The sequence below is a fragment of the Hypomesus nipponensis genome, chromosome 10, assembly GCF_054491055.1.
Source record: "Hypomesus nipponensis isolate SF chromosome 10, ASM5449105v1, whole genome shotgun sequence".
NCBI lineage: Eukaryota > Metazoa > Chordata > Actinopteri > Osmeriformes > Osmeridae > Hypomesus > Hypomesus nipponensis.
Window position 1 is genome coordinate 8,567,614 of NC_140370.1, and position 13,294 is coordinate 8,580,907.

Genomic DNA, 13,294 nt, shown 5'->3' on the forward strand with positions numbered 1-13,294 from the left:
AGACTTCAATGAGACCATGATCCTTCCCATCTATGCAGTTAAAAACGATCTACGGCGCAGCTGATTGTATCTAACAGTGTGGGGATATTTACAGTCCTAATGATTTGCACACTCTTAAGAGGGTCTGGAAACATCTGGCAAACGTCAATTCTATGGCGGGCTATCCCTAAATATTAATTCATTTCTGAAAGTCATGTTTTAGCATACAGTACATCTGCACACTGTATTTACTCTGGGATTGTGTTTGTGTACAGCATGCGTGTGTGTGTGTGTGTGTGTGTGTGTGTGTGAGAGAGAGAGAGAGAGAGAGAGAGAGAGAGAGAGAGAGAGAGAGAGAGAGAGAGAGAGAGAGAGTGAGAGCAGGCGTGCGTGCGTGCGTGCATGTGTGTTTGATGTACATGAAAAACAAGAGGCAGGTCATGGTGTGGGAGTGTTTCTGAGGGTCAGTACTGCAGAGGCTGTTTGAATATTCGGAGTCCATTAGGTCTGTGTGTGCTTTCACCGTGTTGCTTTTGAGCAGTGGGGGTTTGAAATGCAGATGCTCCTTTGAGTTTTGTCCCCCTAATGGTTTTCGAGACAGCCAGGGCTAAATATCTCATTAGCATAACTCATTTGGCTCAGAGAGCCTGATAAATGCTTAGAGATTCATCAGTGCTCCGCCGAATGGAATCTTAATATAATTCAGCTCGCCTGTTGAGAAGGGATTACTTGAAGCGATTCTGTGTGTGTCTTTGGCTGCAAAACATATATTCTAAAATAGAGATACTTTAAAGCCGGGCGCAGTATATTTGAACTGCAACAGTCATGGGTTTTCTATGTATCATCAGTGTTTTATTGAGAGTTAGGTATTTTAAAGGTTTATCGTTTTACATGGAAGCCCAAGGCTGCGAATATTTCACTTCATTTTTAGCAGAAGCTGGAAATAATTATTGCAGCCTGTGTGTTCATTATTGTGCTTTTACAAGCTATCTCAAACACATGTACAATACATGTGTAGCCTACAACTCTGCTTTTTAGCAAATGAATATGAATCCCACCCTGAGGCTTAAACCAGCAGCACATTATTAGCCAGACTAATATATTATACGCAGGTATATGCCGCCCTCTGGTGGCTCTTCAGAGTAAGTGTGGAATAACAGGTCCAAATTCAATGACCAATGTTAGAGGATCACCTGATGTCAAGCAAGCATTGCATCAGCAATAGAAATGATAACAATACTAACAATGATCTGCCACTGGTAAAATTTGATTTGAAGCATGAGGTGCGCTTCAACAGACAGCAAGCCACGTCAATTACAAATATAACCTCATGCAGGGAGATGGGTAGATGGATGAAATGTACTACTATAAAGCTACAATAGGGGAGGGGACACATACTTTGTATCAATGTGAAATGAAGAAACAGAGTTTCGCCCGAGCAAGCTAATCATATCTGTCAACAGGAGAGCAGCCACAGCAGACGTGACCTGAATACACCTGCGGATGGTGAAAAGACTGTGGGCTGAGGTGTTTACGGAGTGAGTCAGACAGGGTGACGCAGGTAGTCGTAGCTTTAGCACAGTTGGCGTGGGCGTACTCCGTAATTAGACAACCTACCTCTGTCAGAGAGCTTCTGCAGAAGACTCCGGAAGCGTTGCACCACAGACGGAGAGACGTCGTAAGTGTAGCTCTCCTTCAGCGGTGGAGAGTGACACCTCCCAAACATGCCGTCTGGTGGGATAAGGAAAGAAGCAACACCTTAGCATAGGCACAATAACACTACAGAACACACTAGGGTAAATATGCTGTCCAGAAGGAAAGTAGGCTATAGGAGTTTCAAATAAATACATATTCAAGTGTCAGGGGATGGAAGGTAAATCCATTAACAACTTACATTAAAGCTATTATGTTAACGGTTAAACTCATTGGTCATCTCGTTTGACAAAAGGGTGTTCTCATTTACATCAGCTGTAACTAATCTACATGGATATTCACACCAAATGGCCTTTTGGATGCTAATGTACTGAATAGTATAAATACAACCAATCAGAGCAATGGAGCATCATCTTCGTTGTTTACAATAATTCCTCTTGCGCTCCTCTAAACGGTCATCATATTAAACCTGCCCCACATCAGATAATGGTTGTGATTGGCCTGGCACTTTTCATACCAGAGGGAAATCTGTTTGAATGGGAGGGTGGCCAGACCAGAACATTAACCATGAGCTGGCAGACTGGTCTGGTTCCCAGGCTACCAAACCTCAGGTATCCACACAAAATCAGAAATGGTCTCTCCTCCGTCCTCTGCAGCCTGTCAGCTTTTGTCTGAGATTTAGATGTTTTTCTGGAAAATATATCTCATGCTTTTTTGTACAGGATGCCATCAGTGAGGAATAAGCACTGGCTCATCGGGTCTTATCTGGTGATCAGCAGACAGGGAGCTTTGCACAGTGTTGATCGTTCACCAGGGTGACACACTCATATTTTACCCACTATCTGGGCCAGAATAGATAGCCAACCTGTATAGCTATGGCTGTCAGGAGTCAGACGTGACTTGGTAAGTGCAGAGGAGAGCAGCACTATGAGAAGCAAGCCTTACAGAATAACGTTTGTTACCTTTATCTAAAATATTTATCCCTCTGAATGCTTAGTGTATTTCTATTCAAAACGCGCTTCAATAACAAAGTGCAGTCCAGTTGTAGGTCCAGTCCAGTAAATGTTCAGGAATCCAGTCCAGTAAAGGTTCTGATGATCAACATTAGGAAGGAGCAAGGTGCGGAACATAATCTTGCTATAGAATTGTCCTTGCCTACTTTTCCAGGTATAAACCTATTCAACTGAAATGTCCCCTTGAGTTTTGTTTTGGGACCAAAAAAGGCCAAAATAACAATCAACCTCAGGGGTCTACCTCTGAGAGTTAGTTATATAACAGACATCCCCAATGGCAACGGCTGGGCTATTCTTAGCCAATGCTATTTTAAGCATCTCAATCAAGCTGCAAGCTCCATTTATCAGGCAGCTAAAGGTGACCCGGCGTTGGGTTCTGTGTAATAATTACTGTCTGGCTCTCCAGCTGTACCCAGGATACACTCTCTGTCTATTACCGCTGTATCAGTGCATCAGCTCCAATATCCTGGAGCACAGGAAGAGGGGCAGGGACCAGAGTGCATTAAAAGGTGTGTATGGCGTCATCCAAGCACACACACAGCCCCACGTGCGAGGATCACCTTGCGCACAGGATGTCATCCAGTGGGACTCATGAGAGGTGATATCCATAAGGTCTGATAACACAACTATCAGACTCTACCCGACGAACATCTGTTGCCTCGCTTGGATCCTCCCCTGCCCTCTCCCATGCTACAGTCTTTTGCAACATTTGAATTATTTATTGTAATTATATTCATGCATATTTAAGTCTTTCGAATTCATCTTGGCCCCTTTACCTGAGGCTGTGATTCAAAGCCAGACAGACGGTGATGTGATTTATGACACGGAATATTGCTAAATGAGGATTTAAAGGCCATTTTCGTTTCAGGCGAATGGTAATTGAGGAGATGGTCGTTGGAGTCTAGCGACACTTGGATAGGCCAAGTGCTTTGTGATCCTATCTGTCTACGAATACGACCAGGAGGCTATGTCATCTACCTAGCAACCGGTGGTACAGCAAAACATGTTTGCTTGTAGTGCACTCAAATTGCAGTATAAGGCAACTGGAAGGAACTCATGTAGCTAACTTGTCAAATGATGACTGAGTGAAAATCAAAGGAGAGTATTGACCTGGACACTGTAGCTTGTATAATCCCAAAGCATTTCATCGTTTCTCCTGGACACTGTAGCTTGTATAATCCCAAAGCATTTCATCGTTTCTCTCCAGTTCTTTTGGATGGAGCAAAAGACGAGTCCCATCAATGAAACTAATCACATGGGAGTGGTGCTAATGACAGCCAATTGACCGTTTTATTCCAGAGGACAACTTTTATGTGGAACTAAAAGCTAATAACCCCATCAGACTCTGTAGGGGGATCAGGCCAGAGTAATCGATCTTGTGTGAGTGGTGCCTGTGGGATAGACACAGCAGGCATATGCCAATCAAGAGTCCCGGGGGGCAGATCTGTTCAAAACTCTTGATCAAGTTTTATACACTCAACAAAGTACAACAGAAAACAAAACTGCTGAACTGAACTATTATGCATGACATGAGCTACATAAATTAGTATAATTATGATGTTTCAACTACATTGATAGTCAACCATGCAGTTAACTTGCCTTTCCCCTAATGATGAGTGCATCCACGCAACAACAACCCTAATGACAGTACATCCAACACTACCGGGTCACGCTAAAGACACAAAGGGTGGTGTCTAGAACTGCTCAAGTACAAAAACATGACCCTTGAAGCTTTCCTTTAAAAACATCTCTTTGAAGGGTTAGATAAAAGGTATTCAATGACATTTCATCTTAATTGCTTGTGCTGGCTTTTTACAAAATGTCGTCTCTGAGCCTGAAAGCAGTGTCTATATTTAATTGTTAAAGGACAAACAAGAGCAAGCCAACACGACCCAGCAGCATAATAGGCCAATTTAGCCTGTTCCTTTCCCAGTCGTCATGGTGATTCCTGAGTGTTATGTCCCCTTTCAGCCAGCCAATCAGATGCTGCGGAGTATCTTCTTTTGCGGTATAAACAAGACTATCAATTAGTATGACATAATGTACATTACCTTGAGACAGTGTATAGTGTGCTGTACTGAATCAAATTATTCTTTGCAGAGACCTCTTCTAAATACTCTAATCAGCAAGTATTAGGCTGCGTTTTGATTGGCTACCGCTGGTGGGAAGATATGAAAAGAGCGAACATATAAATGCTCTCATCAAGCTCATGTTTTACAGCCACATTTACTTCTTTAACAATTCTCAAACACAACATTTACAGAAATTTGGCAAACGGCAAATGTAAAACCTGTTTGTCTAACTAGTTGATTAACTAGTAGATTCATCTTGGACTTTTTGGGGAAGAGTATTACCTCACCTCTTTTATGTAAAATCCCATTTCCCCCACTTTAAGGCCTTCACTCTGTGTAAGAGACAGACCCTTGACCGTATTCCTCCAGTCACCATAGGGGAACGCCATGTGATTAGCTGCGGTGCAAGAACCCAGTTCTGACTTGAGCTCACTGATGTATTACATGCGGGAGCCTGCCTCCATGTTGACAGCTGTCACAGTAAAAATGTCAAGTCAGTGATGAAGCTGTGCCAGTCCTCCTCACCAGGCTGTGGTGCCCTTTGCGTGTGTGCTTTACCAGACAAGCAGCCACAGTGGACACCCTTGCCATATGCCACACTCTCAGTGGAGTTAAATGAACATTTCCTGTTGCAAGAGGAGACATAAAAACAGGCACATGCCAGCCTAATCTAGGGGGCTATGATCTACGTCAAGTTTTGAAGATAATGAATTCATATCTTAATTCAATTGAACACAACGATAAACAGATATTGGAATGAACACAGGTAGATTGCAATGAAAACTGTATTTACAGTAAGAAGTCCCTGGTGTTTCAGATAACTGCAATTACATTTAGTAGTTATCTCTCTCTCTCTCTCTTTCACAAGTACACACACAAGCTGCACGATCCCAGTGACAGCATAACATCTCCTAACTTCAGATAAGATCTGAATGAAGCCCTTTGATCAAGCGGAAGCTTTGCCTTAAATGAAGACTCAAATACTGTATGCTGACAGTGTGTGTGTGTCTGTGTGTGTGTGTGTGTGTGTGTGTGTGTGCGTTGGGGGGTAGCTCCTGAAGTAAGTTATAATGAGGTGTGTGAACTACGCCACCTAATCTTGCACAAAGCTCAGCCTGATATCCATTCTTAATCTCACTGGCATGCCTACGAGACGTCCAATCAGATGAATCAAACAGTCAGGGGGAAATAAGGCAGCGGAGGTGTGAGCCTCACTCCATCTCTGCTGGATTGGAAGTAGGTCAAGCCAGACAGGGGAACATTCATGAGAATATGATCACTTTTGAGTTCAGCGTCTCTAGTGGAGGGGCTCAAATTGGATGGGAGGAACAGTACTGTATATTGGGAAATGTACAGAATGAAAAATTCATGTTTTAAAGCCTACAGCTGTCCAATGACTTTCTCACGAATATGATACGCAAAGATTCCTGATAAAAATAAATCAAAAGTCAATAATATTGTTCAAAGGTTTTACATTTAGGCTACACAGACCTGTCATACCTGTCGCACCTTCTGCAAAAGATATCCCGAGCAAACGCATTCTACCATCTCTCTGCACAGTTAAATCAGGTCACACATGCAGGCAACACCAGCACAGACCAAACACAGACAAAGATAGCTTGACCAGGCTTGGCCAAAAATAGATTATCTAAGGCTATGCTTTTTTTCTCGCACAGCGCTAGACATGATTTTCTACTCTAATCTCAATTAGATTAGTGGAACACATTTCTAAAGGGCATTACACAAACAGGAAATGACTATGCAAATCAATTCTGTGGGAGGTGACACAAAAAAAGAAGCCTACAGGAAGAGGCTCATTCCAGCTGGCCGAGGCTGGGGTATCTCCTCACCTGGCTTTGAAGCCACCTGTGGCTTCTAAAGAACTGCTTAGAAAGGCAAGTGAGATCATAATGACCACACATGGGCTCTGGGTCTACCACATCCAGAATGCTGGGGGGGGGGGGGGGGATACACTAGGTCTGATCAAAATAAAAAAGGAATAGAATTGAATGTAGAAACTTACCGTTGACACAGATCTCATAGGCTGTACACAACTCATTCTCAAAAAGACAACCTGTTGAAGAAGAGAGTAGAAAAACAAGTTAGTCGGGTTAGGGTTACTTCTGTATACCAAAAAAAAAAAGATATATATACCTCCTATATACATAGCCAAACTGACTCCACACTATTGTATGTTCCCTGGCATAAAAACAACAATTGTATTACAAAAATGGCTGTCTTCTTTAGCATTCAGCCAGAGCTGTCTATTGTAAACTATTGTCATAGTTTATTTTATTTTCCCAGTAGCCTGAAACAAACTGTTTATCTGGAGAGCTTCACGTGCCACTCGTTCATGCAGCGCTGTTTTTCACTACAGCATACTAACAGTAGCTGTTATCCTGAGTTAACGTTTAGGCTGGGGGGAAAACACACCGTGCTCCAGACTATCAATCAACTGTCTCTATCTGCCTCCCTGCGCTCTCCTGGCAGGGAAAGCAGCCATATTTTAAAATGTTCTGCTTACTAGGGATCTGGCAGCGCACACAACGCACACCGCCTCAGAACCATTTAATGCAAATCTCTGCATCTGCCTTGGATGATGTAGTGGAGAGAAGGGAGAGGCATTGGATTCTGTGTGTGTGTGTGTGTGTGTGTGTGTGTGTGTGTGCGTGTTGGGGGAGTGGGGTTGTTGCAGGTGACAGCCCCTCACAGAGTTCGGTCTACAACAGAGCACAAAATGTTCCCTTGCTCACCCTCCCTCACCCCTCCCACACCCGTCACACACCCAACCTTACTCTGATGATTTATATTCTTTCTACGAAGTCGGTTGTAAAAGCAGTATAACCTCCCTCTCAGGCTGTCTCTGAGCTAGGTTAACTGTGTCATGTACAGAAGTATAGGCACACCTGGCTATTCCTCAACACAACGCTGAGTCAGAAGTGGGCTACCTCTAGGTTTTGAATGATTCTGCCTTTCAATGAAGCATCCTGATATCAGTTATTTCTTGAGAGAGGGTCACACTGGGATAACACAGAAGATTTAGAATACAACATCTGACGGTATGTACGTGTGAACCAAAACGTTACTCTCTGGAATGCAGTACGGGAGAATGTGAGCAGCGGCTATTCATCTACTAACAGCAAACCTCCGAATAGCTTTGTAAACTACAGTTGAAAGGTCCTTCTTCTTTGCCTCTGTAATCCTTAGTTTAGTCCTCTGGTGTCTGTGCTGCAGGTGGGTGTGTGAGTCGCTGGTGATGGGTCTCAAACGAAGCAGACAGACAGAGAGACAGACAGACTCTCTCTCCACAGAGACGTGGTGCTCTGGCGTGCTTTCAGCAAACCGTGTCTGAGCCGCGATGCGTGGGAACAGAGAAGCATGGAGGAAGAAGGAGGCAGCAGTTCCAAAACAAACACGAGGAGAGACAACTTTACAAGGGAGTAGTCTCTACAGACCATTCTGCAGTCATGCAAAGTGACTTTTTCATGTACTTCCTGCTAAGCGCAGATAGGAGATGCAGTGCTTTTTTTAGAGATGGATATGTTAAGTACGAGGCTGTGTTTCATTCCACCCATAACCCATAATTTGACTTCCTTCCTCTTATTTCAACAGAGCTGGTTGATCAATGGTGCATATATTTTTAGCATCAGAGATATCTGATTACTGACGATTGGCTCTCGACTGTCTTGGCCTGTGATATCATTCAGTGTTAAGATTTTGCCTTTGTCATGCTCAGAGGTTATAGTAGTCAGTAGCCTTGAGGTAACTCCTTTCCTTATCTTCTGATAACACGCACACACAAACACACACGCACACACACAGCAGGGTGAAGCAAGAGAACTGCGGCAAACCATGGTGACTGTTGCTCGGGCAACAGGCTTCGAAGAGTGCGTCACTACCTAGGTCCTCTGCTGTCATGGTTCGAGGAACGCTGAACCCCCATCCTTCCTTCTAGCCACGTCACTTGACGTGAATTCATGATGATAATTATAACGAGTCAATTTAGCAGCGTCTCTTCCAGAGCCACGTATAGGAGGGATTTGAACCTGCCAGCTCTTGATCTGCAGTCAAATGCTCTAGCACTTAGGTATAGACAGACCCATTCACATCTACTGAGGATTTCCTGTCCCACGTTACGATAGAGGCCCCTGCTGTCTATTCTGGTTTACAATTCCAATTGGTCACTATCTAGGACATAGGTCTGAGAGTCAAGTACTAGAAGTACTACAATATACCTTATTATCATCATTGATACCGTATGCAGCTTTTTAGTTTGCAACGTGTTATGTGAAATAACCTTATAGATTCAGTCACCCACAGATGACAGAAATGGTACTGCTCTCTGAATCAACACCACACTCCTCCACATTTAAACCAACGTTCAACTGGGTTTGCTCGACAGGATTCATGACCGAAGGGCCAACCCAGTGTGAAATAAGCCAGGGCCCACAAGGCAGAGAAGGACCTGGACATGTGGGGATGGATTTTCAATCAACTTCACCCTATGCGCAAAAGCACTGTCCACACTGTGACTTTACTGCCTGTGGAACTGGCCCTCTGCCTTGGGTACAATCTGTGCTTTCTATCTAAAAGTGGACTATATTTCCCCTCTGCCTTCTTACAGACGACACCTGCCGTTCCCCGAGGACAGAGTAGGTACCCACATGGGAGGACGGCTGGAATATCAAAATGATCTTGCGTACGATGAGTCACTATTGAGTCCCCTGAAGACAGACTTTTAAAACCACAACTCCCTTGGATATAATAAACTCCACTTGCATAATGTAGCACAACACAATGTTATCTTGCTTGGTTCACATCCTCATTGCCCTGATAACCAAGACTGGACAAGCAAACAGCCAAGCAATGCTGTTTTTAATTCTGTCTGACATTGCTACTTCCTGTGGTTGATCAAAAGCATGTTCTGATTGGCTGTGGCGCCAGTTCTGAGTTTGTTGGATGTACATTCAGATAAAGAAAGACAGGGGGCTTAGTGTTAATGCAACAACGCTACGGTTTGACCTGTGGTTGCTTTGGTTCTGTGAGAAGTTGCTCAGTTGCTTATGGTGGAGCATATTCGGATCGATTGACCAATAAGAGCAGGCTAAGTTGGGAGCATCATGGGTGTTTCCATAGCAACTGTGATTGTGAACAAACATCTTATTGCTTTGGAGATGAAACTTTATAATATGCAGGGGATTTGATGATAGCATGAATTATCATCAAGTTGACAGTGTGTGCTATTACTGTCCAATCAAATCTCATTCTCTTCCTCTGCCTTCTCCAAACTGCATGACTCAAAGATACAGTGATCTCTATATCACACGGCATGACTCTGTGACACATTGTTTGAAAGATTCTGCATATGACTGAAATGACACTGTAATGACACTGTCATTACCCTGACATTACCCTGACATTACCCTGACATTACATTCAGTTATTTAACAGACGCTCTTATCCAGAGAGACTTACAGTAAGTACAGGGACATTACCCCTGAGGCAAGTAGGGTGAAGTGCCCAAGGACACAACGTCATTTTGGACGGCCGGGAATCGAACCAGCAAACTTCTGATTACTAGCCCAATTCCTTAACTGCTCAGCCACCTGACTCCCTATGACATCAACAGGTTACGATCTAGGTTAATGTCAAGTTGTTTTCACAAACACATCTCAAACAATGACAACTTTCCATACAAAATAACATCAATGACCAAAAGACACAAAACTTTCATAAATATTCACACAGATGTCACATCATGCTAATGACAGTGTCACGGCAGAGTCATGTAAGTTAATGCACACCCCTTCAAATAAAGTGTTAATGCAAACTCTAAACTATCTACCCTCCTCTAAAGACTAGACCAGACAGCTACCTTCAGTGTCCCACTGGGTCCAAACATACAGTTTGAGCTGACGTTTGTCAGAAGTGTAGAACGTGTAAAGACCTTTTTTACAATGGTATAACAATCATGCTTTGAAACACAGATCAATAAAGCTTGTGTTGGCACTTTAAAGGTAGATAACTCAATCCTTAATCCTTACTGCATTCAATCTTCATCTTTAATATATTGTGTTGCATTACATTTATTTTAGTATTAGTTTACCCTCTTCAAAAAGCAAATACCCTGACTCCCATTAATGCTGATTCCTTGTTGGTCTCAATAGAGTCTTCAGTTATGCTCTGCTGCAAGTAAACAATCAACATGAATTAAAGATGTTGATTCATGTTGCCATGGCTACAGACACAGGTATGTGCGTGTGACCTTCTAAATCCTGGGTTATTGATTCCTGTGTATCATTTTACTCTAATTGGGTTTCTGCTGTTCGCAGTTGCTTCCATAGGAATAAAGTGATTTACAAAGATGTTATGGCCTTTTGCGTGTTGTTTAATAAGCTACAGTAGGGGCTACGGATGTGTAGATACTGTAATGTCAATTGTTCCAAAACGATGGACACTAAAGTAAAGTTTCATAATACAGCCTGCTGTACGTTGAAGCCTGGTAGTGCATGTTACAATGTGTAATAACATAGGTTTCAGGGTCGTTTTAGTATATTGTAGTTCTCACCATGACCTATACGGAAACACAACCTTTCAGCCATTCACCATCCACCCATCTAGAACAACAACAACTATTAACAATCCTGTTAATGACACAGCAGAAACTTGTCATAAAGGACCATTGAATCCCACTGTACAATACCCAATTATTACACTTCATACACTACATGTACAGTTAAACACTTCAAGATCTGCTTTACTACTCCTTTTGTGCTGTACCTCATTATGCACAAAGTAAAGCTACAGGTGGACTTCTGAATGAGCAGAGTTGGTTAGAATACCTGACCTTGTGTACACACAGCCACCCTTTAAACAAGCCTAAATTCTTTGCCAAGACACACAGCACAGGAAAATTAAACATTAAACGCAGGGCCAGCCTATACTCCATCTACTGTAACTAAATGAACACCAATGGTGTACAGCATCTACCCAGTTCACTATATGCACTGTAAATTACAAAAATTATATTCTATCAAGTCCAAACCTTGGGATTATGTTATCATAAACGGAGAACAGTGGTGAACATCCTCCTAAACATCCTTGTTCAATGACAGGGTGTAGTCAAAGCAATACAGTGCATAAGCTACGCACTGCTTCGACATTTGACATTTTCAGGGTAGAGTAATTTAGCAACACTATTCTTCGGGAATGGGGCTCCTAACACCTTTGCTGAATATATCTTACAAGCAAGTGTCACACAAGCTCAACATCTGTCATTCTGGTTAGTAAGAAGAGCTGTCTGACATCTGACCATGTTGATAGCATCCTGGACACAATTGAATCTCATTTGAACAGATGTAGCAATTCCATTGACAATAGTTACTATAGTTTACGTCAATGGTAAACTGTAAACCCTAGCCAAGGCCCAGACAGTCACACTACTTAATGATGGGAAGGAGGGGTATTGAAAAGAAGCTTTGTATTGTCTGAGTACAGAATTCGGGATTTTCAAACGTGTTTTAAAAGAAGGCCATGCAGATCTAGGCTAATGTTTTGGTTTCCAACACCAGTGCTTTTTTCCTGATAGCTGTATAGCGGGCGCGTTGCCTCTGATAGTAGACTACTATGGTTATGTAATAAATGAGGGCCCGCATTCTATATGCTACATATGTGGCAAAAAAATACCCTTTCTTGGGGAATCTGACCATCATCTGACTACAACGCTTATGTATTTTGACAGTGACAGTAAAAACATTTAAACCCCAGATCTAGGTGCTAATACTTTTCAACGTAGCTTTACATCATATTTAATTCCCATTATGATAATTAAAGTATGGTGCAAGAATAACTAGTTCAAAAGCTATTTTCCACCATTTGTTACTATCTCTCTCTGTAGCTATAAGCTATCTTATTGTACCTTAGCAACAACAGTAATTTACGATTGAATACGTTTTCAAACACTGGAATTTGTTGTTCTTTCCAAACGTTAAGATGCTCCTATCACGAGCTCAAGTTAATTCGGCGTGGAGGGGAAGAAAACCAAAACAAAAAACAATCCATATTATTTTTCCTTTTCATCCTTATTTTAGTCAGTGGGCTACGTTGTGGTCCCTTCCTAATGTATAACATCTTCAAATGCGTGCCGTAAACCAGTCTAATAAATATTGAGCTTGATAGCTAAACAGGTAGGCTACTTACCGAATTTTCTGTCTGCAAAAGCAAGGAAATGGGTTTGGAAAGCAAGCAGGACGAGAAAAATGTAGAACGAATCCATGTTTCTCCTTGATCCAAACGTTAAGAATCCATCTTTCAAGGTTTGGGTTTTCTTTACGAAAAGATAGAACTGGAGCGAGGAGAATCAGGATGGGTACCGGAAAGAAGAGACTGTAGGATAGGGAGGAAAGAGGATGCAGGGCGTCTCAGGCAGCTCCAAGTACACACAACCGGAGTCAGTCAGCCACACCACTACAATCAGCACTATGAACAGCAACCTCTGCCTTGGCCCATCCCCTCTACAACTGACGTCAAGGAAAGGCGCACATGCGGAGGGCGCAAAACACCTCAGAATTTGACCTC

At 42.6% G+C, this 13,294-nt stretch overlaps 1 protein-coding gene across 1 annotated transcript in view; it reads right to left on the reverse strand.

Annotated features, from left to right (window-relative positions):
• slco5a1b (solute carrier organic anion transporter family member 5A1b) overlaps positions 1 to 13,281 on the reverse strand; it is a 90,690-nt gene extending 77,409 nt beyond the window's left edge. The window contains exons 1-3 of the mRNA XM_084706662.1: positions 12,917 to 13,281; positions 6,741 to 6,791; positions 1,597 to 1,710 (exon numbers count right to left, since the gene is read on the reverse strand). Coding sequence (XP_084562788.1) covers positions 1,597 to 1,710; positions 6,741 to 6,791; positions 12,917 to 12,992 — 241 coding nt within the window. The 5' untranslated portion in view covers positions 12,993 to 13,281. The remainder of the gene's footprint in view (positions 1 to 1,596; positions 1,711 to 6,740; positions 6,792 to 12,916) is intronic.
• Positions 13,282 to 13,294: the final 13 nt, after the last annotated feature.